We start from the raw sequence: 25568 nt of genomic DNA, 5'->3' as shown, positions 1-25568 counted from the left end.
GAACCATAGAATGGGTAGATGATGCTGGGGACAATGAAAACATTGAAAAAAGACAGTCAAAGGCTGAGGGTGATTAGATATCCATTAAAATTAAGTGTAAAAATCAGTGTATCTCCTTGGCAGCATATAAAGAGACCTGCTTCTGCAACCAGAAGGCAGGTCGGAAAAGATGATTTTCAGACCCAGAGCTTAATTATAAGTGAATGAGCTTAAATTCTAAACTTCTAGAGGTTAGCAGACCTTTGGTCCTATCCAAAACATCCATGGGCATATTTGGGCCATGTCAAATGGTTTTGGACAGGACGAAATATAAAGGGGTTTTGGCGTGGATGAAATATCTTCATGGACATTTTAGACAGAACCAAATATGAACAAATACTAAGAATCTTTTATCATAGGCCAAAAGTCTCATGGGTTTTTTAGACAGGACTAAATGGTCCTACATATATCAAGAACCTTTTGGTGCAGACCAAGTGTCTTGTGGACATTTTGGACAGGACCATTTATCAAGGACATTTTAGCATGGACCAAATGTCTTATGGATGTTTGGTTAGGACTTAATGTCCTGCAAGGCTCCCGGAGGTTGGCTTAATGAAGATTAGAGCCTTGACTGGGATGGAGTGGGACCTTGGGGCACTGAGTGGGGATGTCTGAACTGATGTACTCAAACATCTTGATTCCTCAAATTTCCCAGAAACCCTGGGTCTGCAAAGTGAACCATTCCTTCCTGAGAAAGATAACATACTCCCTACTTGCTTGAAGGCTATGCAAAGATCGCTGCCTTGCATGAGAACATGCATCCTCTTCAATATATGTCCCCATTCACCCTCCCATATAATTGAGCAATAGCTATGGTTAAGTCACAACATAACATGGTCGAACAAATGTTGAATCTGCTAGTAGATGAAACAGGCTATACTCCAAAGGAGCTACAAGATCAAGCTAACATATACCAAAGGGAGCTCTAAGACTATATAGGACTGGGTTCTGAGAGTGTCAGATTAATGGAGGCAGAGCATAATAATGGATAAGGGACACTTTATAGATATGGGGAAACTCTCGTATAATACAGTATTTAATAGCCTGGCAAGAACCCATTGGAATAGTGTTAATGTGCTGGTAGGATATCTTTTAGAAACATGAAGAAGGTGATGGTCCACACTAAGTCAAGGTGAAATGTGTCAACTAGGGGTAGGGGTATAGCTCAGTGGTAGAGTGCATGCTTAGCATGCACAAGGTCCCATGTTCAATCCCCAGTACCTCCATTAAAAAGAAATTAAAAAGAGAAAGAAACTCTTTTAAAATTAAATATAGATAGATAAAGACAGTGGAAGAAGAGATTCAAGTGCTTAGAGAAATGGATATGGAAGAGTGAATGTATTTCATAAAACCTGAAAACCCACCCAAATGACTATATTCTGTAGGAGAGCCAGAAGGACACTCTACCAAAGTGGTAAAGAATGAACTCCTGAGAGGGAAACCAGTAATTCCCAGAAGTTGAGTGGTGCCTGTCTGAAGGTCAATGTAGCCAGTAAGATGCTGCTACAGAATTGGGCTATCGCAATAATAGGGTCCCAGTAAAGATCAGGTGATGGTGGGTAACCTTCAGAAGCCAGGTGCGCACAATTATCAGAATGAGCAACAAGGTCAGAGTAGCAGCCCCAGTCTAACTTGATGAGGATTATGGATAGTTATTGCAAGAAAGATTTCTTAGTAGCAGATACCACGGCTATTGTTCCATCCATACAACCAAAATAAATCAAATATGGATGATCAGGAGGATGAGGATGACCCCAATAAAGAATTATGATCATTTGCCCAGTTTCTGGATGTCAGCCTTTTTTCAAACCTAGAACCTATTCAATGAATTATATATTTTGAGAGAATGGGTGGCTTAAACAACAGACATTTATTTCTCACAGTTATGTAAAGTCTGGTAAGCCCAAGAACGAGGTGCCAGCAAATTTGGTTCTTAGTACGGGCCCCCTTCCTGGCTTGCAGATGGCTGCCTTCTTGTTGAGTGCTTATCACATGGCCTTTTCTCAGGGATGCATGTAGAGACAGAGAAAGCCATCATGGGCACTAATCTCATCATGAAGACTTCACCCTCATGACCTCATCTAACCCAATTATGTCCCAAAAGTCCCATCTCCAAATACCATCACATTGTGGGTTAGAGCTTCAACACATGAATTTTGGATGGACACAAAAATTCTGTCTCTGGGACACTTCTTCCACACAAAGTTAATAACCAGATGACCAGGTGTACAGCTTGTAGCTCCAGCCATTGGGAAAATTTTCCCTCTAGACTGTCTTTTAAGATCACCCCTCAGTGTGATTACAGTGTAGCCTTTGTCCTTCCTCAATTTTCAACCACTATTAAACCTGCCTTATTTGTAAAGCAAGAGTATTCCTTTTCCTTCTCCTTTAGCTGCTTGCACAGCAGCCTGGACCTGCAGCCAGGTTCAAATGACCATTGGTGTAAGCTGGGGCAACTGTAACAAGTACCCTGGCACTTACTCTTTCTCTCTGGTGCTGCTCAGGCTCAATTTAGGATAAACTGATATTGAGCCTGTCTTTATGACAAGGTGGGTCTGACAGCAACCAGCTCCAAGATGCACAGTCACTTGATGTCCCATAGTTCAGCATCTGTCTCTACCAGGACCCAGAAGCACACCAGAAAGTATTTCTAGAAAGGTGTATAATCTCTGATACTGATGGCATGGCCTCGCCCCAGAACCCCAGGGGCCTGAGTAGCAATTCTCTTACAGGGGCCAGCTTTGAACTTTACATGCATCCTTGCCCATCACTGATACCTTTGACACCATGGGGTCTGTCAGATAAGACAGTCCACACTGCCGCTTGCATGGCAGCCTGGACCTGCGGCAGTTTCCTCTCCTGCACCTCACCTCTCCCAAGGCTCTCAGACTTCTGTGCCACCTGGTGTATGGGCCAGAGCACTACTTTCTTCTTCGTGCTGGAGGATTCAAGGCGAAAGATTTGTCTTTCACTTTGGAGGGGACATCTGGTATGCCTCTGATTACTGGACTTTAAAAACGTTATTGAAATGTCAGGTCCCTGAATCCTCATAGGGTTTATCTCCCATGCTATTGAGCTCATGTGTCTTACAGAGGCCTCTACTCGTCCTGTCCAATCAGTATGATGGTGCCAGTGCAATGGATCTGAATGATGTTCTGCATGATATCCTGACAGCCTTGATTTTTTCTGACTATATTATGACTAGGGGTGAGATAATTAACAAAGCCTGGGGAGAAAGTATAAGTAAATGTTCTTATCTTGACCATTGTTTTACATCCTACTTTCTAATTGCAAGTGTGACTCTTAAGTTATGTGTTTTCTCCTTATTTATGTCTGCTTTCCCACTGTAGGAGATATAGTTCACTTTATAAGCTTCCAAAGAGGCCCTCTGACTCTCATCCTTATCCTTTAATTTATTAAAATTGCTGTCAACTAGTCTCATCTAGATTTCTTTTTATCTGTCTGCAGGGCATCAATACATTTAGTAATAACTGGCCAACTCCACTCTCTTTGTATACAAGATATCCCCCATAGTCTTCATATATGCTTGAATCAGCAATATGGCTCCCTCCACTGAGATGTTTTCTGAGATAACCACCAGTGAAATCTTCAGGCATTGGGCTGTCACACTGTTTCAGATACCATCTGTGCCCCATACTCAGGATGGGTTGCTCTTTGCCAGCCAGGTGGTGAGTGATCCCAGAACCCCACCTTACTGTGTGCTTCTTGTATTATTCATGGTATCAACTGTGTCAGTTTAGGTTATCTGGGAAGAAGATGCCAAGGTGAGATTAGAAGAGCAAGAGACTTGTTGATGGGTAATGTTTGTGAAAAATAAAGGAAGAAGGAGCAGGAGTAAGGTGGAAAAACCTTCAGGTGAGAATGAGGTCTGACACCCAATAAGAGATGGAAAAGCAAGGAAAAATAGGAGGAAGACCCTCAAACTGCAGAGCAGGTTTGATGAAGTTTCACTGATTTATGGGGTGTTCTTATGCAAAGACTGCTTGTTGGAGGAGTCCCTCTGCACTTGGCAGAAGTGTGCAAACTCTAGTACCCCTACAGTGCTCAGCCCTAGGCTAGTAGCAGTCCACAGACAGTGTGACCTCAAATGAAGCATACTTTTTCTAAAATTTATTAGTTATTTATCTTAAATTCAAATTTAATTGGATATCCTGGATTTTTATTTACTAAATTTGCCAACTCTACTACAAAGACAAGGTTGAGGTTTTATGCAGGCACAACAGCATGATCACCAACTCACTAAGGCTGATCTTGCCCACAACAGAGACCAATGGTGAGTCCCCAATGTATCACCATTCTTGAAGAAAAACAAGTGATCTGGGGACAAGTTGACTATATTGAACCTCTTCCAGCTTGCATGAGGCAATGATTCATCTCAATTGCAATCAACACACTACGGATATGAGTTTGCCTTTCTTTACTGGAGGACCTCAGCTAGCTCCACTATTCAAATGCATAGTCTTTGATCTATGGAGACAGGATTTTATATAACTTGAATTGGACCCAGAGATCCAGTTTCCTGCCAGAGGAGTCCAACATTGGGCACATGCCTGGGATTCTATTACATACTGCACCACCGAGTAGGTGCTGGCCAGATAGAATGATGAAATGGTATGTTGACGGCACGGCTGAAGTGCTAGCTTGGAGATGATAACCCTGAGAGGATGGGCTGTCATCCACCAGGGAGCATTATCCATCCTAAATCAATGACCAATATAAAAAAAGAATATACAGGTTGGGGAACAAAGGAGTAGGAGTAAGAGTTGTCTTGCTTATCATCACTCCCCGTGGTCTGTTTGAGGAATTTGTGCCTCCCATCCTCATAATTTTGGGTTCTGCAGGTTTAGAGTTCTTGGTTCCCAGATTGTGCCTTCATGAGAGGACAACAAATGAGTCCCGTTAAATTTTAATCCATGGCTGTGGGGAGAGTATAGCTCAGTGATAGAGTCCATGCAAGCACAAGGTCTTGGGTTCAAACCTCAGTACCTCCATTAAAAAAATAAATACAATGTAATTACCTCCCCCCCCCAAATAAAAGTATTCAGTGCTGTATGTCATCTATATCTCAATTTTAATTCATGGCTGCTTCCTGGTCACTTTTGGCACCAGCCAAACAGACACAAGTCACCATGCTGACAGGGGAAATTGACCCTAATAATCAGGAGGAGATAAGGTCACTGCTAGACAATGGGGACAGGCAAGAATAGGTTTGACGTCTTAGGTATCCCTTAAAAATGACAGACAAGTTGTCCAGCCATAGCCTAAGAAGAGCTTGTTGTCCAGTCTCAGATCCTTCAAGGACCCTTTTAGTCATTTCAAAGACCCTTTAAGTCTTTCTAAAGACCTTCAAAGACCCTTTTAGTCACTTGACCTGGTAAGCTACTTGGATCAAGAGAGATATTAGCTGAGAGTCAGAGGAAATCCAGGATGGGTAGAGTACCATGGACATGATAATATTAGTTAAGGCCCTACGACCAGTTCAGTGGCAGGCACTATGTGTTCACTGATCTTGTAAGTTTTCCTTAGGAAAAAAAAGCTCAACATAACCATGGGTGAATTGCTCCAGATTTTATCTATTTGAAGTAAATGAACCTGAGCAAAGGGAGAGATGAACTATAGTGGATGCTGTGGTGTGCTACCAAGACCTTCCCACATCCCTGCCCCTACCAAGACCTTTCCACATCCCTGCCCCTGCCACTCTCATTTCTCCAGCTGCTGAGACTGTTAGAGGCTGACCTCCCTCAGCTGAGTCCCTCTTCAGATGCACCCAAGTTCATGGCCTCTCTAAGTTCATGCTCACATCCAACAACTGATAAGTGTAAGAGTATAAAGGCCCAGTCCCCTTGCCCCAATTCATGACAATTTGGAGGGCCTATCCCAACTCCAAAACTCTCCATATATTCAGATGAGGATGTTATGGTGACTGCGTTGACCCTAAGAGCACTCCCCAATCCACCTCCTGCATGCTAATCTGTCTCAGAGATTGCTTCCCAGAAAAAACTAACCAGTGACATTGTGTTTTGTTACACATTTTTTTCTTTTCCTTTAGTTAGTATTTCTTAATATGGACAAATTTTTCAATATTTTCCTTTATAATTTCTGGTGTCTTATGTCATGCTTAGGCCTTTCCCACCCCAAGAATATAAATATATTCACCCATGTTGTCATATGATTTCCTTAAAAAGTTTTTAAATATTTGGTTCATCTGTAATTTTAATGTAAAGAGAGAGGTAGAGACTCAGTTTCACTTATTGTTTTTTAAATAAGCAACTAGTTCTGATACTAATTAATTTTTAAATTCCTCTTTCCCCAAAACTTCTCTAAGGTATAATATGCTTTTATACTTTTTCCAGTTTCTAGGTTTCAATGTTTAACTCATTTATCTTCCATTATGTTTAGTAATTGAAATGCTTAAATCATGAACTTTTCTCCAAGTGCAGTGTTGGCTGCATCCCATGCATTTTAAAACATATGTGGTTTTTTTCTTGATCAACTTAATTTTTGATATTACACACCCGATTATAGTTTTAATTTCTTCATTTTCAAAAAAACTATTTACATGAACTTCTAAAAAAATAAGCCAAGACAGGGTATTAGGGTTTCTGGGGTCTCTTCACACCACTACTGACTGGATGTGTGGTAGTAGACACTCCTGTCTGTGCTTCAGCATCCCCATATTTACATGGTGGTGGTGGGGAGTGTTCTGAGTCTGATGGTCTTTAAGAAAATTCTAGCTGACTAGGTGAAGTTAGAATGATGGGCAAAGTAAAAGGGGAATGGAGGGGAGAAGAGTCATAGGAGCAAGTAAGGGAATCAGTTAAAAGAGGGCCATCCACTGGGTTACCCTCTTCCCTTCAGTTCTCCACTGAGAGAGGGGTACATGGTGCATATGTGGTAGGTCATGGATGGGAGTCATGGATAGGAGAGGGTAACAGACAAAGGTTTGGGTCATTGACTTAAGGTTTCAAAGCTGAGCTGAGAACAAACTCGAATGCCCAAGAAATCAGTCATACTGTTCATACTCTGTTGATATATTTATTGATATATTTCCCCGTTTCAGGTGATGGTCACAAAAAGCAGATGGAGCCCCACCCTCCCCTCCCCCCAATAAAATACAGACACAGATTTCATTCAGCATATACAAGCATTGGGGCGTGTCCAAATTCATCTCACTGGGTTACCAGAGCCAGGAGACGTTAGATCTTAGGGGCAGTCTGAGCACCGGAGGCCCAGAAATTGAGCAGGCCAATGCTGATTAAAAGAGGCTGCTGCTCTGGGCCCTGCCAGCAGAGGCTATAGAATCAAATCAAGGTGATCAGAGCTGCCTAGCCCTATCATGTGGTCTTGAAGGTGACAGTGGGCTCCTGGGTAGCTCCTAGTGAGGCCACAGTCCCATAGAAATCTGTGCCTCAGGGTTCTCATCTGCAAAATGGGGATAAGAAACCTGTCCTGAATAGATCACAGGGCTATGAGGCACAAAATAGAAATAATCTGTCAAAAATGCTTTGCAAAAGGTAAAGTGCTGTACAAATTTCAGGGAATTCAATTGATTGATTGTGATTGTCAGAGTGCCCCAGGGATAAGAGTGGACTGCTTCATGGGTCCAGGGGCCAAGGAAGTGGCAGAACTCCTACAGTGTGCCTTAGGTGGGCACCAATCAATGGGGGTAATGTTCGCTGAAAAGCAGAGTTCCTTTAATTTCTTGGCCCTGGGAAGTCACCACGGCCTAGCACCTGGGTCAGGGCTGGGAAAGTCACTGGGGAAATTACAGAAAGAGTCACAGGGGTCAAGGAAGAGGGAGAAAGTGGCATATAAAGCAGGGGGTCATTACTATTATCACACACACAAATAGATACCCACTGGATGCAAGGCATTGAGCTGGTAGTGCAGATGAAGAATGGAGCCCAGCGGGGAGGGGAGAGGGAGGTGTCACAGCAGCAGAGGGAGGGACACTGTCCTAAAGAGGCTCAATTGCTGGCTCCCCTCCTCCTAAAGGGATGACGCCAGTGTCTGTCTATCTGCAGGGGAAGGAAGAGGGGGGCAGGGAGAAAGAATCAAGAATATAATACTCTGACTTAAGGATGGGGTCCCCTCTCCCTGTTACACTGCTGTCCAGCACCTTAAGGAGGTGTCAGGAACAGGAAAACAGCTGGTCTGTGCACTTTGAGGCTGAGGCCAGAGCTGGGCCTGGAGCACCACAAAGGCAGTACTGCGTTTTTGGGGAAAAAAAGGCAGTGGGTGTTAGCCCTTTTAGGAGACAACTAATCCACTCACACATGCACACAGTCTTAAGGGAGCTGGTCACTGAGAGCCTACATTTTGAAGCCGGAGGATCGTAAATGCCCCTTGAGGAACAGATAGGTGTGCCGTTTTACTTCAAATTGGCTGCCAAGGAGATTCAGTGAATGGGCCAGGCAGGGTAGAGGGCCATGAAGACCAATTCCATGCAGGCTTCTGTTTGGGGAATGGGGAAGGAAATACACTCTCCAATTGTTCCTGCTGCTGCTGCTTCCCCCTCAACTCCCTTAGCAAAGGGTGTGGGACCTCCTGGGGAACTAAGGAGGCTGCCCCACAGGGTACCAACTGGTCCCTACAGGTTAAGGCAAACAAGCCAGTAGAGCACATTGAAGAAGAAGAAGGTGACGGGGAAAATAACTCGTGAGTAGTTATCCAGACGGTAGATATGGATGAAGAGGCGGCCCTGCTGCCACATGCTGCCCTCGCAACAGGGGACCACGCACAAGTACTTCCTGCACCACCTGCAGCAGCCACCAGGACGTGGGGCTCTGCAGGGCTTGATGGACTGCCGGGCTGGGCAAGATGGGCCCTCCTCTTCATCACTGTCCTCGGAGTCCTCGATGTCACACACAAAAGCATCCGGATGCTTGATAGCACGGACACGGGGACGGTTAAAGTCACGTGCACGGGCACGAGGCTGAAAGGAACAAGGGAAGAAATGGGAATGAGTTAAGGGAAGATGAACCATGCCTGGGTGTGGCCTCTGGGTTTCTGGGAGATTCTGTCCTTGGTACACTGTTTCTTTCCCACCCCTCCCCCGCCCAAGATTCCCACCATTACATGGGAAAGTTTGTTCCATTCCTGCTAAAGCCCAAAGTTACCCCCATCACTTGGTGAGCTTGCCACCCATGTGTCATGAGTCCTAGTGCCCTCACTTGCATGCTTCCAAACGCCAAAGCCTTGCCACCACTCCCATACCCAGGTCATACATGGCGAAGTTTTGGAGAACCACGGGGATTTGCCCGGTTGTAGGTCAGAAAGTTGAGCACAGCAAACTCCATCAGAGCACAGAAGCAGAAGACGAAGCAGATAGCAATATAGAAATCCAAAGCTGTAACATAGGAGACACGTGGGAAATTCTTCCGGGAAAAGGTGCCCAAGGTGGTCATGGTGAGTACAGAGGTGATCCCTGGGAAGGCACAGGATGGAGGTGGGCTGAGCTCCTGATTCATACGTTACACTTCTGAAAGGACTCCCAAGAAGGCAATTCTGTGCTTCATGTGCATGCCTACCTTAGCCACTTACCTAAAGAAGTCCTGGCTGGAGCAGAGTCTCTCTTGATCCAAAAGGAGATCCAGGAGATCATCGTGGTCACAGAAGAAGGAACATAGTTTTGAAAGGCAACAAAGCCAAACCGCCTGCTCACATTGAAGAAAAGCGTCAGGACCACGAAATCACCTGGAAGATATTAAAAAAAAAATCCCACCACTTCATTATAGCACTGCCAGCACAAGACATGCATATTAAGGGTCCCATCCATTGTTCAGTTCATGGGATCCCCACCATGGTCCTAGGATAGACACACATTAACCCAGTGCCACCCACAGAGGATTAGAAGAAGCCCAGATAGGAGGTTCACCACAAGGCCCATGGTCAGTTAAAAGCTAAGCCAGAGCTAGAACTTTAATTGCTTCTTTCTTAATTCACTGTCCCACATCCTGCATCCATATTTCTGGAGTGGGGGCAGAAGGGTCAGATGAAAGCAATAAAATCAGTTAGCACTCTAGATATCAGAACCACACAGCCAATGTCCAGATGGCTGACTGAGGCCTTCACATCCACTGAGGTGCCATATCTAGTCTGCAGAATCACAGCCTAACACATGCACTTCTGGCTCTTACAATGTATCCAGCAACGGCCAAAAGAAATCACTTGCCTAACCCCAAACCTCTGGTGGTTCCCTGCTCCACAAGAGCTACAAGAATCAAGTCTACACTCTATCATCTGAGACTAAAGGCCCATCGTGATCTGGCTCCAACTGATGTCTTACACATACACCCTACTCTAAGCTCATCCCATCCACTCTCAGATTCCCTGAGACAGCTGGCACATACTTATACCGATATTTGCATCATGGACTCCCTGTTCTTAGTCTAGTACCCTAGCCCAAACTGACTATTTTGAGAAAATAGAAGAATTGGCTGAAAGTGAAAATTTCAGTCAGCCCTCTAGATGTCAGGTCTGCAGAATATACATCCACAAGGCAGACTGAGGTCTTCACATTCATTGGATATCATGTCTTTGATGTTGGCTCAGATTTTCTACCTCAGTGATGCTGTAGAATTGTTTGGCCTTGAATTAGGTAGGCTTTTAAACCCTTCCACAGCAGGCATAATGTGAGCCCTGTGGCCACGTTCTGGCAAATCCAAGCCCAGCACAGCCTGGAACCTAGCAGATGCTGGGCAACTCTTGCTACTGCCTGGCAACAGCTTTGTAAAGCGGACCAGAACACTAACCTGTCCATGTGTCTTCCTATTTTAGAAAATAGATCACCTACTCAGCAGGTCTGGGAATGTTGGAATTGCATGAGAAGAACAGCCTTTCCTACTCACCTGGCAGCACTGACACTCAAGGGGCAAGACTTCTCAGAATCTTCTGGAAAAAGGCAAGGAAGTGGCCTGGGGTCAGTTGAATACCTGTGTCCAGAATAGTTAGCTTTGTGGATAGAACTCCTCCTCCAGGGCTGCTGCAGGGACCACTCGCACTTACCTACTAGCCAGAATATATTTATCAAGTTCCTAGTTCCCTTTTCCTGGGGTCTTGACTGCAATTTAAGACAGCCCTACTCAGCTACAACCACTCCCTGCAAATTCTTGTTGCAATAAGATTTATTATCCTATCAGCTTTTTCTATTTGTATTTTATTTATTTCAGCAAAGAAGAACCTTCTCTACTTGTCAAGAGATGGAAATTTGTCTTTGGAGGCTGAGTAAAGATACTAACATACATTTTCTTATTCCTGAGGAATAGAGGAGCATGGGTAAGGAAAAAAAAAAAAAGATATCTGGGGCTGAGGAGCCAAAGAGGGAAAAAAGCTAAAGACTCTTTCTTTCTGCTCTTATCTGATTTAGCCAGACCACAGTTGGTCACTGTACTGTCAGAGAAACACAATAAAAAAGACTGTGTCCAGAGCACTGGGACTACAGGGATGAGTAGAGCAAAGCTTTGAAGAGCAGGGGAGGAAAAGGAACAATGGTTGTATAGTATACAAAAGAATATGACCCAGAGTTGGAGCCATAATACTGGTCCTTTGATCCTGACCCTGTAGAAGACTGACTAGACTTACTGTAAGCTCAGTAGTTCTAAGGAAAAAGAAATATGTCTAATGGTGGAAGTTCCAGAGACTCCAATTTCAGGTGAACTAGGAGAGTCTTTGATGGACAGAATTGTCTATAAAAGGAAGAAATTCCCTTGCAAGAAACTGAAATCCTAATGATGGGTAAGATTCCATCAGGGACTTAACAGCCAACAGTGAAAGATGACACGCTCACTGGGGGTAAGGATGGACTCTCTGAAAGCCTCCTGAAGCAGAGATTCTCTGGTTGAAGGCCCAAGGTGGCCAGAGTAGCAAGCTACCACTGCATTCCTATTCCCTTAGGAGCTGAGTACATAAGTCAGCTCTGGATGGAGAGAACTGCCTAGGGCCGGCTGAAAGAGTTGGGATCAATCCCAAAGATAACTACGGTACTGAGGAAACCATGATTCAAGATCAACTGATCTCTAGTAAAAGAGAAAGAAGCCCTCCTTCTTTCTCCCCAAGAATTCTCTTCTCTCCCAAGGAGGACTGGTGCTTACCTATTGTCATTGCTTTGGTGATGATGCTGGCTCTGGGGCTTTGTAGTCACTAGGGCACCATTTTGAAACAATGCACAACCATCTACTAAACGGAACCACTAGTGACTTGAAAGCCCCTGGGCCTTGTCTCCTCTGCCGCTTTTGATGATGGGTCCCCACCTGTCTGGGGAAACAGAGGTGCAGAAAGGCAAGAGGCAGGCCAATGGTTAGCTGGAAGAAGAGCAAGGATCCCAAGTCAAAGGTAGTAAAATTGCTTACCCAGACCCCCCAAGAAAAAGTAAAACATTTGTAAAGCAGCCCTCTGCCCCTAGTACAGTTCAAGCAAAGCTCTAGCCAGATGAGCATGAGCTATCCCTCACCCAGTGATCACTCAACAAGTAAAGCAAAAGCAGATTTTCTGCCTAGCCACATGGAAGCAAAGCAAGACGCCTCCCATGGCAAATGGCTGCTTGGGTGACTGGTTCCATCCACATTCTGGAAACGATGAGGGCACTGCCACCACTGCCCTGATTTGGTCAGTATGTGTGAAGAGGGTTTCCAAGCTGCTCTGGGAGCAACCCTAGGGAGGTCCCTTGGCTTCTCATTCAGATCACCTAGGAACACAAGCAAAGACACTCACACCTATTGGGAGCTGAAGTTTAAGGGACCCCAGGACCCTCCCCTTTAGTCATTATTGGGACAATATCAGAAAACCAACGATCACCATGTCCATGTTGAATCCACCGTGGAGGCTTTGACAGGAATCTGTGTGTGTCAGGGCTGCTCCTTTAAAATAAATGTTGATACAGCAGCCATTGTAGGTGCTGAACCTTCCTCCATGCTATCCCAGACCTCACCTAGCTGACATCAGAACTCTAGCCTCCACCTCCCGTTAGGAGAGACTTTGCCTCCCACTCAACTAGAACCACTTAGATTGGCTCTGGATATGGAAAATTCACATGACCTCCATTTCCCAAAGTCATCCAAGTAGGTCAGTTGTAACACAGATCTTGAAACTGAAGGGTCTGCATGACAAAGCTAGTTGCAAATTCTGACAGCAATAAAACTTTTCTACTTACCTACCCTCTCCGGGGCTTGGCAAAGCACTTACTTCTTTGCAGATGAGACTGAGATGTAGTTACAAAGTCTCAGTTTCCTCTGCAAACAGTTGTAAGTGCTTAGCATTTACAAGACAGGAGCCATGTTCTACAACATTTTCATGGGATGATTACACAGCATTTGTATGGATGGATGGCCACCTCCAGTCATCCCTACCTCCCTCCTGGGCCTCTACCTGGCCTTGGCTCATAGGTACACTTACCAGCTATGGTTGCAATAGTTTCAGTCGTGTTGGTCACTCCTATAAAATCAAACTGGAAGAGCTTCCAGGAATTATTTCCATTGATTTCAAGCGTGAAATTGTCCCACTTGTAGATGATCTCATTCTCAGGATAGGAAACTGGAAAGCAACATGAGAAGGAAGGTCATGTGAGACTGGGAAGCCCAGCTGAGGTCTCCACCATCATGGTGTCTGAGCAATGCCTTAGAGTCCTGACTCTGGCCTCACCAGCTATGAGACCTTACTTCTCTTATCTCATTGTTGAAGTCCATCCAGTAAGTGCATTTACTGAGCATTTCTTAGTACCAAGCCTTGTGCTGGAAATACAGAGATGGGCAAGGCAGAGGCCCTGCCCTCAAGCATTCACATTTTACTGAGTCAGACAATGAGTACACATCTGTAATTGTTGGAATTCCTCTGAGAAACTTCTGCCCATGGGACAGTAGGGAAACAAAGGAGGGAAAGATGAGTTGGGGACACACCCAGAAAAGAGTCCATATAGTAGGTGACATTCCCAATAAGTCTTAAAAGTTGAGGATATTCTCTGTATCGATGAAGCTGAAGGGGTGCGGAGGGTGTTCTATGCACACAAAGGTGAAAATGCCTGTTGTATTATGGAAGTGCCAAAAGCCATAGAGAGGATGGATGAAGTATGTGGGAGTGGATAGTAGGGGCCAGCTTATGAATGGCCTAGAGGGTTATTCTAAGGAATCTGGAATTGATCCATGAGAATTCAGGAAGGATTTGAAACTAAGAAGTGACCAGGTCTGGGTGATGCTTCAGCTAGGTCACTCTAGTTCTTACAGAAGAATGGCCTGTTGACAAGGAGACCAGTTATGGGAGATCAGTGCAGTAACCCAGGTATAATAAAATGAATGAAAGTAGGAGTCAAATATGTGGCAGTGAGAATGCAGAGAAATAGACAAGATCAATAACGATTCAGGAGGGCACACCAACAGGATGTATTGATGGATTAGATGTAGGAAGTGAAGAAGAATGAAGCATCAAAGTCCTTGGCTTAGACAACTTGAGTGGGTGATGGTGCCTTTCAATGAGACAGATGAGAACACAGAAGCAACACACTTGTTTTGGGGGTAGAAGTTGGAAGGAGAGCATGTACTTAGTTTTGGTCATGTTCAGTTTCAAAGTGAAAACATTACAAAAGGCCAAGTGGAAGTTGACAAAGACCTAACCAAAGTAGCGACAGTGGAGAGCAGACATACTTGAGATGCACTTCAGAGGCAGATGACTGACTTGAATGCGGTGGAAACGAGAGGGAGGAACCCATCATGAGGCCCAGGTTAAGCAACACAGTATTGTCAGCAGGAAAGGAGATGAGGATGGAATGGGAGGTCCTGGGCAGCCTTGGCACCATCTTAGGAGGAAAAGCAGAGGCAGAAAAATGTAAAGGGCAAAGATGAGAAAAAGACGGGGCCCAGCATGACAACTCTGGGGCCCCAGGAACCTAAGAAGGTACTCACAGCTAGAGAAAGACAGAGGGCAAGAGTGAGAATCCATTGGAAATTTGAGCATGTGGAGTGAGCATCCAACATCAATGGTCATCCTGGAAGGGAGAAAGGAGCCTCATTAGGCTGGCCTTGAGCACTTAGATATCCACCCAACTTGGGCCTGGGGACCACCACCAATGAGTGGCAACAGTGGGATTTGAGACAAAGAGCTTAAAGGAGAGACAAAAAGAGAGGAAGAACAGCTTAAAAGTATCTGGCTCCTCTAGTCTCCATCACCAGAGAAATGTATGGACCAACTTAGATGGGCTTTTGTTTCTTGCCCATCCCAGCCTCAAGGACTTGCCAATACTCTCCCACTCTCTACCACCTCTCTGCCCCATATCACCTATACACAACCTTCCCCCACCAGGCATTCAAGTGTCCAGCCTGGTCTTAGGTAGCTTTCCAAATGCTGTGTTGCTGCTCCACTTGGATAATTCCATCACCATGGACATGTCTCTACATCCAGGGCCCACTTGGGGTGGAATTGTCTAGGCAATGCAGTCATACTGGTATATTATAGTTGGGGGAGCTCTGGACTTGAAGTAAGTAACTAGGTATCAGTCCCAGCCCTGCCACAAACTTGGTGTGTGGCCTTAAGCAATATCTTTCTATTTTGAGGCCTTAGTATCTGTGTCTGTGCATGAGGGGGTTGAACTCATGGTCTAAGAAAGCTGGACGGGCCCTTAGAAGTATTATTCAGGATGAAACCTCTGCCCATGTTTCTTTGCCAAAAATTCTCAGAAGGGGAAGGAGAGTTCCAAGAAGCAAGACTCCAGAGGCTTGACATACCTAATTGTGTACAACACCTTGCCATCCTTGTGGATGCGGACCATCTGGTTGGGCATGGTCATCGAATGCTCATGGGTCCTCTTAGAATTCCTAAAAAAGGTATCTGGGACCCATAACTGGCTCACCATGTTGCCATTCAGAACAAAGCTCTCAAAGCTGCCATCGTAACGAAGGCGTTCATCATACCAAGTCTGGCAGAAGGTGATGTCAATGGAGTATTCCTGGTGAGAAGGATAAAAAAGCATACATTTGGGACTGTGCAGACAAAGAACATGTCCATGCCATCCTGTGATGGGCCTGTCAAGTTGACAGGAGCCCACCTAGGTTTGCACAGATATTCCTCAAAGGAAAAAACAAACATTCCCAATATACAACAATCTGGAAAGACACAATTCATCTAGAAACAGGCAGGTAATGTTAGCTTAATTGCATGGGCTGGGCTCATCACATCACCGCTCCCTTGTAGGGCTATGGTGTTACTCTAGCGAGGTTAAAATCCTCTCAGTTCCCACATTTCCATAGCAAATCAAAGATCTCAGCTCAAAATCATTCTAAACATTTACAAACATATACACCTTGGACTGTATATAGTGAAGTCTGCCCTTTTAGCTTTTATTTGGGAAGCACAGATTAATCCATCTTAATCCTTCATTCTCCAGAATTGTATTAAAAATGAAGTGCTTTGAGTCATGACAGAAAAGCTGATTTAGTCTCATGTTTTTTGAATCTTTTGTTTTGTTTTGTTTTGTTTTGTTTTTCCTCTTAAAAAGGGGCACCTAACCTCTGAATATATGCATGTGCACATGCCTAGATACACTCATGATGATTTTGTCCCTAGAGGCTTTCTATCCCATAAACATCAAAAAAGATGTTTAATAGTAAGAAGCATGAGAAGCGAGAAGTACATACCACTGGTTTTGAAGGTAGAGAAAACAGACTGCAGTACAACTGCAAGCAGCTTGAACTGAAACTACCAGTACTAGGCCACGGTAGAACCTTGAGGGCTAGCCCAGCCTCCTTTACTTTAGAGGTAGGGACACTGAGGCTCAGAGAGAAAGAGATTTGTGCAATGTCACACAAATAGCGCATGTATACATCCAGAGGTTAGGTGCCCTTTTTTAAGAGGACCATTACCATGGCCTTGCCCTGGGACGAACTTTACCCATTTTCCTTTACAGCGCTTACTTCACTTGCACCAATAATCCCTTTGGGTACGAAGGTCCAATTTTCCTCTGCAGGACCTCTAGGCCTTTCCCCTGAGCTATCCTGCATCAAACAATGAACCTCAACGAGAAACTCACAACATGGGGTCCCATAGAGCCCTTGGGATGGAGGTGTCAAGACAATTCCTGCTTGCCTTTGCTGCTCAGGCCAAAAGGTGGTGAGAGCTACTGCCAAGTTGCCGGGAGCCAGGCCCCCCAGACTGAGAATGTTGAGACTGACACAGAAAAAAAGATGGCAGAGTCTGGCTACCATTCACATGGGAGCCCCTAGTCCTGCCCAGCCACATCAGCCTTCACAAGTGGCCTTCAGAGTGGCTGTACAGTCCCAAGTGGCTGACAGTTCCAAACTGGCCTGCAGAACTGCTTGGGAGCCAGAGGAGCCTTCCCTTCCACAGTCCGCAGCTTGCTCCTGCTCTATGTTATGTGTTTCAAACAAGCATTTCATTTCTATTTAACAAGATTCCCATTGTTAAGTTCACTACACATCAACTGATAACTAATGGCTCAATTTTTCCCCAGTTTGACAGGGGAGCTTGGGATGTACTTCTCTTTCAGCTCAGCTGAAATGCTAGAAATTTGGTGTTAAGGAATTGGCTTAATTGGAATCACTTTCAATAATTACCACAGAGAGAAGCAGACTCAGTAACTGTTGATGCTGTGATAGGCAGTCATTCCCAGACTGGTTACTGCCTTCTAGGCTCAGGATATGTATTTCAAAAGGTTAGCCAGGAGATTGGTAGAAACAGTTGATTTAAATCCACATGCTGTGGGTTCAGTTTGCTCTCCCTAAGGACAAATCCTGTGCTCAGCACAACCTCTGATTGACTAAAGGATGTTAGAACTCCCCTCAAACAACCGCACTCACTGTGTAACAGGATGTTGGGACTCACAACCTTGCTGGGAGGCTCAGTTGCCTCAAACAGAAAATGAGGATCCCAGTGGCTGCCTGGCCTGCCACACAGGCTGTCACAAAGATCTGAGGAGACTTGTTCATTGGCAAGTGCTGTGACTGTGTGAGACAGATATGCGCCCCCTCCTCACCCAGTGCAGGACTCTACAGTTTCACCCCAGAAAAGTAGGCTGTATAAGGACCGGGACCTCCTACAGTTTAAAGCACAATTTGGAACTACGTAGAAGGCCAGACTTCTCCAGGAAATTTAATACCATGTGAGTATTTGGAATCTTCTAAAGGAATTTGGCTCAGGCTAAAGCACCACCTTACTGGCCAAAGAAAATCAAGTTGTTGGCTCCTCTTTGGACCAGTTCTGTGTTGCATGCCAGGTTCGGTGAAAGCTGAGTTATTCAACTGTACCGCTTGGTCTTGTCAGGTATCAGCACTTCAGGTGAGACCAATGCTGCCAACACCAGGAGGCACAGCAAGGAGGAATAGGGCACTCAGCTACTAAGTGGGGCTGCTGCTCTGCTGCCACCAGGGCTCTTGCAGATGATAGAAACTGTTTCCCCAAATTATATCTTACACAAATAGCAAGGAGACTGTAGCCACAAAATTATCTACTACTCTTCAGGCCACTTTCTCGATTCCCACACTAATGATCTAAAAGGTCCATTTCCTATTAAGGGTCAACAGTGGCCATGATGGTGGGACTGGAAGACCTCAAGCTCTGGCTCAGAACCCGGTGGTTCTTAGTTTATCAACAATTTTAATCAAGCTGATTGATAAAATCACACTCAGTGGTAGGCACATTCATACAGCAAATAATAAATCTGACATCAAGGGAAGAGGGAAGAAAAAGTTTTAAGATATCAACAGAAAGTCAAAGAGAGCTGTTTACTCTCATTTTCTCTTCTTTCTTGTTATTTCCCCTAAGTGTGTGGCTTCTATCCTTTTCTCGTGCTCTTGCTCACTGGTGGGAAGCCAACTGCCACACTGTGAGCTACCCTGTGGAGAGGCCCACATGGCAAGGACTGTGGAAGGTCTACAGGCAGCAGCCAGAGAAGGACTGAACCCTGCCAACAACCATGTGAGAACTGGGAAGTGGATCGTCCCTTAACTGAGTCTTCAGATGAGACCCCAGACCCAATTGACACCTTAACTGAAGTCTTGTGAGATACTGGCACAGAGGACAAGCTAAACCATGCCTGGATTCCTAACCCACATGAGCTGTGACCTAATGACTATTCGTTGTTTTAAGACACTGTGTTCGGGGGTAATTTTTTTGTATAGCCATTCACTGTGCTTCAGGAATTGGATATCAAACAAAGCATCACAATGGGGAATCCCCCACTCTTCTACTCAGCCTATGTAAACACTGATCTTCCATCAATGTGTACTTACCTTTGAGTATCTATTTGCAAGTACAATCTCAGAGCCTAGACTCTGGGCTCACTCAATTATATGGTGCTTGTTGGGTACCACTGTGTATGCTAAAACTGTGTCTGACTTGGGCCAGGTCAAAGCTATGGCCATGATGGGGTTGGTTACCACAGCCTTACTCATTGTCAGCCTCTGCAGATGAAAGTGACATTTGCAGAACATCTTTCATAATTTGCTCAGCTAACATATACTGAGTCCTTGACATCAAGGAACCCATAATTGAGAGAGCAATGCAGACACACAGTGCATAGTTACAAAACAGCGAGGTAGGGAAGATCACATAAACAACTGTGAGACAAGCTAGATCTGAAAGCCAAAGAAAGAAGTGTGGTGTGAGTAGGAAGGGAGCAATTAACAGCTGTAGAGGTCAGGGAAGATGCCATGAAAGAGGTATCATTTGAGGTAGACCCTGAAGGATAAGGCTTATGACAAGTAGAAAATTGGAGACATGCCATCCCAAACTGGAAATAGCTCAAATGTAGGCTCAGGCACATGATAGTCTGGGAACACCCATACACTAGTGTGACTCTAAAAGGGTGAAAAGAAATAAAACTAGAGCCCTGGGTTGGCTCCAGCCATCAAAAGCCTTGACTGCTAGAGTGTGGAGTTGAACTTCATGCTTTAAGCAAGGTCAGGGCAGTAGGAGGCACATCACTCAGGAGGCCAGGTTAGTAGGTAGACTGTGATATATATTTTGTGAGAGATACTGAAGGCTAACTGGGGACAGCACTGACACTAGGATGACAGCAGTATGAAAGGAGACAAGGAACTAGAGCAAAATTAGAGAAACAGTCCTAGAGCAAGAGTTGGTGACTATAAGCTTACATCCATAAAAATCATTATCAGAAGAAAAGAGCCATTCCATCGTGTTGTTTAAAGTTGCTTTATTTTTATTTTGAATGAAAGACTGGAAGATATAGTCAGGATTCTGAAGGTCCTCTTCAGGCAACAAGGGACTTATCCTTTGCAGCCTCTTTCTCAAGTCAGTGTTGGTTAAAATCTCTTCCCCCCAAAACGCTTGTTACAGACACCCAGAAAAAACAGGTATGAAAGGCCTTATGCTCCCTAGACTAGAATATACTATAACCAAAGCTCAATACTCACCATGTCCAGGATAGAGATAGGACCAAGGGTGTTGACAGAGATCTCGACAGTGACCACAGTAGGCTTCTCTGTAAAGTAAGTAGAAGTGGCAGAGTTAAGTGTCAAACAGAAGCATGGGTCAGGAGAGGGTGTGGTCAATGGGGAATAAAGGGGGTAAGCGTTGGGCCACATGGTTTTAACATCCGATACTACTTCTTTCTGTATTCTTTCGTGACAAGACTCAATTCATAGAGTGCTAAGAGTTGGACATACCTTGAAGGTCAATTATCTACCCAAGTCATTTCATTTTACAGCTGGAGAAACTGAAGGTAAGAGAAGGGAAAAGTCTAGACCAAGGTCATGACATTGCTGAGACTAGAGTTGATACCTCTTACTTGACAGGTCAGCAGCAGTTGTTCCCGCCCACATGCATGGCACCATCACCTATACCCCAGGCCCATTCTCCACACTTATGCCCTCAACTCTCTTCCCCTCTGGGCCTGAGGAGAACTATGTTCTACTACTCACCGCCAATGCCAGGGCGCAGTTTGTAGTCGTAGTTGTTAAAGAGACTGTCCAGGATGAAAGTGGCTGTTGGCATTTTGCCAAGTCTGTCCTGTGTATCGGTAGCAGTGGGCTTTATTTCTTCAGAAGAGGGTTTCTCTTCAGGAGCCTGAGACTTGGGGTCGTAGACATCACCATCACTAGCAGAGGGTGCCTTCTCTGATTCAACATGAGGTCCTTCAATCCTAGAACATAAAAATAAAAAAAGTGAAGCTCTGTCCTCCACTCTGTAGGGGGCCCAGGTGATGCCTCTTGGGACAAAAGCAAACCAAAATAAGCTGCAACCCAGGGCATGAATAGTGACTGGTAACAGTAAATGAAGAGCCAGTAATAGATTACTCTAGTTAATTTCTTCTAAATCTTGCTGCTCTTTGGGAACTCCCCATGCTACCCTCCTTTAACAGTAATTCTTTATTTTTCAAAAAAAATCAATAACAAAACTAGGTTCAAGATTTTTAAAAGAATTTTTCAACGTAAAATGAAGAGGGCAACGTAAAATGTGTGAGCTCTGGCCAATCAGCTGCTGTTACTAGCCTTGGTCTCCAGTCTGCCTGACCAGCACCATGTGGGAGTAAGTGGGCAGGCAGAGGGCCAGGGTTGCTGAGGAATGTTCTAGAACACTGTGGGAATATTCTGCATTTCTTTGCTTTTGTGAGACTTCATTGCATTGGAGTTGGGGGCCAGGGGTGGGGGAAGCTCTGAGGCCTTCACCCAGAGGCTATCCAGGAAACAGATGGTTAACAGGAGTCCAACCTGAGTGCCACAGCCATGCACCACAGCCAAAAAAATAATAAAAATAATTAAATTACAAAAAAAAACCCTCTAAAAAGCCGCCTGCCAATGTATGAAACTCACCAATGGTGTTAGAAATCAGGGTGGTGCTACCTTTGCTGGCAGACAGTGAGGAAGAGGGCACTAGGGGGCCTCTAAGGTTCTGGTCATGTTTTAGCCCCTCATGTGGGTGTCTTGATACCAATGTGATCATTTTCTGACAACTCATAAGTCATGCCCTTATGATTTGAGCATTTTTCTGCATATATGTTCTAATTCAATAAAAAGTATTTTGAAAGATTAAAATGCTAGTAAAATCTGCTACTATATGGACCTTATTTGGAGCCTGGTTTTAAAAGGCAAACCATAAAAAACAAAACAAAACAAAGCAAAAAACATTTATGACACAACAGGGGAGATTTGAACACTGGTAAGTTTCTTCAGCATGAAGAAATTATTCTAAAAATTTTTGGTGTAAGAGTGGTATTTTATTATGCTTTTGAAGTTCTTATTAGAAATACATACTAAAATAATTACATATGAAATGATATGATGTCTGAGATTGTCTTTAAAATAATTTAAGCTGGAAATGGCAAATGGGTGGGATACAGAGAAAATAAGCAGCTATGAGTTGATAATGAGGCTGGTGATGGGTTGTGGAGATTCACTCTACTGTTCCCTGTACTTTTACATGTCTTTGAAAAAAATTATAATTAAAAGCTTTTAAAAAAGCAATCATCAAAATTAACTTGTGATGTTGGAAAGCAGGAGAGTGCTTTCCTTTGGGGAGGAGGGTGTACTTGGAGGGGACAGGTGGTGAAGCTTGTGGAGGGTGGGGGGAGGGAACTGGCCATGTTCTATTTTCTAGTCTAGGTACTGGTTACATGGGCATGTGTACTTTGTGAAAATCCACTGAGCTGTTCACTCATGATTTCTATACTTTCATATTTCTATGTTACACCTCCAAATGATTTATTTTTTTAAAAAAGCAATCAAGACAGCTTGCTTCCTTAAATAAGGGGTTAAAAGGGCAGGAAATGTGGACATGGTCTCTGGACTGCAGACCAAGGGACTGCCAACTTGAACAGCAAAATGCATTTTCCTGCAGCATTTCAAGCTTAACTGGGGTACATATGTGCCAAGTCTATGCCGTTTCTCATGTCTGAAATAGCTAATTCACATTGTGGGCAAGGGAAGAACTGGACTTGGGAAAAGCAGCTTGCATTTCCAAATGCCATACCCAGAGATGTTCTCTTTCCCTGAGGCTTTCCCCCCAGTCCTCTGAGTAGACAATACCAGCCACTGCCGGAGGGGGAGAGGGAGAACTAGGGGACTGAGACCCTGCAAAATGAGTGACGTGGCTGGGACCATGGCATAATCAGGACTGGCAGTGCTAGCTAAGACCACCCAAGAGCTTGCAACGGCCCTTCCCAGATGTCCAAAGCCAACAGCAAGAACCCCGAGGTCCAAAAGGCAAACATACAAGCAAAGGCCCAAGGACCACCGAAGTCCCTCTGCTCCCAGACTTTGTCTGTGACGAAAATGATTTCAGAGGGTCTTGAGATTGCTGTAATCCTACAAATTGCTTTTGCCAGTAAAAAAACAAACGAAACAAACAAAAAAAAAACCCTCATCCTGTGATCCCTGGGGTTAAGGAGCTGCTGACAATGTATACCTTTTCTCAGCCAGCCATTAAGCCCACTTTCAGGGCTAGAAATAATAAAAATGTGAAAAACACTCGTGCACTGGACTAGTGGTATCTCTCCATGGGGGCTTTTCAGGCACCCACATCCTTCTAGATGCGATGATCCAAGATGGAGCTGAATCTCTGCACCCCCTCCCCCACTGAGGATGCTCATTCAACTGGCTGGGGAGAGGGAAAGGAACATGAGAAGGGCCACTGGATTGTTTTTTCTTCCCATCTTTTTCACCTTACAGGTGGAGAAACTGAGGCCCAGATGGAGGAAGGGTTGTACCCAACGTCATACAACTGATTTTAAGCTGAGACTGGGCCACAGCGAGGTGGTTCAAGGTAACTCTTGCCAGCACACCCCACTGCCAACCCCCTAGCTCTTTTCTGACGTCACAGGTTGCCATGTGGACAGTGTCTGAACGTCAGTTACTGCAGCCCTTTCCTCTGTCTGGAAGGGTAATTTCCATCACAATAGCCCCTATTCCATGCTGTTTTCCTCTCTGGTCCCACTCCCTCCTTCTGCACCCCCAGACCCCTCTTTTGCCCTAATCAGGCACCATGTCAGCTCTCCCAACCAGTCCAGCTCACATCTGGAGGGATGTGGATGACTGGAAATTCCTAGCACGCATTCAGAAATATTTACCAAGCCCCTGATGAGGTCAGCCCGCTAGTGCACCAGTGAGCCACCAGGGAGCCACGCAACTTGAGAAGCTAAGGCATTCTGGGGTGAGAAGAGCAGCTATCTCCCCTCTCCCCAACCCCAAACAGAAAAGCAAGACAAGCCCAGTAACATGGAGACTTCAAGAATGCTGGACAGATCAGAAAGCTGAGCAACTTGTGACAGCTTGCACCCATTGGGAAGCTGTCTCAAAAATATGAAGCAGTCATCCTCTACCCTAAAAAGCCAGAAATGCAGGGGACAACCTTCCTCAAAAAGTCCCAGGGCCAGAAAAAGATGTGAGGGAAACTGGCAGCTCTAGGGTTTGTAAGAGGGGGGAGGGCTTGAAATGCAGACCTAAACCACAGACATAAGAGATTACCATTCCTGGCTTCAGGCTCCAGTCTGCCCTAGACCCAGCAGGGTTTCTGGGGGGCCAAGGGAGGAAGAGGGAGGCTGGTGGCGGAGGGGAGTGTTTGGAGAGCTGGGGCAGGAACTCTTAGACTACACCTGGGCTCCTGCCTGGGCCTGGCACCAAGAGGACAGGCGGGAAGGGTATCAAGTAAAGTCAAAGTGGTCTGGAGCAGTATCTGGTGCTCAGTAGGCGCTGAGGGAAAAAAAATTCTTTTTGAACGAGAGGACAGATTAGCCAACACTCAAACATTTTAGGCGCAGTTTCTCTTTCCTGCCCGCACACCTTTCTGGGCGCCACCTTCCCAAGTCCCCCCAGTCCCCAGAAGCGAGAGCCTGCTCCAGCGGGGTACCCCACGGGCCGCTGGACTCTTGCCGCCGAAGGCTCAGAGAGGGAGGGCCGCGCTCTTTCCCCAGCTGCGGCAGGGTTTGGGGAGCGGGAGTCTAGGGGCCTGGGGTGGGGGCGGGGGGGACGCGAGCGGCCAGGTGATAGGCGTCCCGTTTTCCTTCCTGGGCGCCCCTTGGGGCCCCGGGACGCCCATCCTAGGTGAAGAGGGGCGGAGGCTGGCCGTGCGCGTCGGAAGGACACGGGACCGGGCTGGACAGTGCGAGGGCCAGGGGCGGGGTGCGTGCGGGGCTTCAGGGGCGCGGCGTGCGGGGCTCTCAGGAGCCGGCCTCGCTCCTGGGCAGAGGGACCTGGGCTCCGAGGGCTCCTGGGTCCTGGGTTGGAGACTCACCTAGACGGGAGGATTACGGATGTGCCCAGGAGGATCAGGAGAACTTTGGCTAACATCTTGGAGGGGACCGGCGCGACCACCTGTGCGGAGGTCGCTGCACTGGGTCTGTCCGCACCAAGCGCGGTGTGGAGGGTTTTGCTGGGCTCCAACTTTCACTCCTCCCACTCGCCCCGCCCCGCGCCCCCCCGGCCCCGCCCCCTGAGCCCCGATGGAAATCTCCGACGACGTGTTCACTGCTGCAGCAGAGAGGCGGGGGTAGGCTGGGGCGGGCTGGGAGGGGAGGAGGGAGAGGAGGAAGGAGCCCTGTCGCCAAGGCCCCCCGC

At 45.7% G+C, this 25568-nt stretch overlaps 1 protein-coding gene across 1 annotated transcript; it reads right to left on the bottom strand.

Moving 5' to 3' along the window:
• Window positions 1-7178: 7178 nt before the first annotated feature.
• On the bottom strand, window positions 7179-25334 carry GABRE (gamma-aminobutyric acid type A receptor subunit epsilon). Its single transcript, XM_031446475.2, has 9 exons — window positions 25246-25334; window positions 20940-21160; window positions 20433-20500; window positions 15771-15991; window positions 14952-15034; window positions 13453-13590; window positions 9604-9756; window positions 9288-9487; window positions 7179-8995 (listed from the first exon to the last, which is right to left on the bottom strand). Exons 1-9 carry the CDS (start codon window positions 25299-25301, stop codon window positions 8651-8653), a joined length of 1485 nt encoding a protein of 494 aa, XP_031302335.1. The 5' UTR covers window positions 25302-25334; the 3' UTR covers window positions 7179-8650.
• Window positions 25335-25568: the final 234 nt, after the last annotated feature.

The sequence above is a fragment of the Camelus dromedarius genome, chromosome X (genome assembly GCF_036321535.1).
Source record: "Camelus dromedarius isolate mCamDro1 chromosome X, mCamDro1.pat, whole genome shotgun sequence".
NCBI classification, from domain to species: domain Eukaryota; kingdom Metazoa; phylum Chordata; class Mammalia; order Artiodactyla; family Camelidae; genus Camelus; species Camelus dromedarius.
This window is presented reverse-complemented; position numbering and strand designations above follow the sequence as displayed.

Coding starts and splice junctions, on each gene's coding strand:
- GABRE (XM_031446475.2), bottom strand. CDS start 25,301: ATGTTAGCCAAAGTTCTCCTGATCCTCCTGGGCACATCCGTAATCCTC. Junction 21,161..25,245: donor TCCGTAATCCTCCCGTCTAG/GTGAGTCTCCAA, acceptor TTTATGTTCTAG/GATTGAAGGACCTCATGTTG. Junction 9,488..9,603: donor TCCAGCCAGGACTTCTTTAG/GTAAGTGGCTAA, acceptor GTGCCTTCCCAG/GGATCACCTCTGTACTCACC.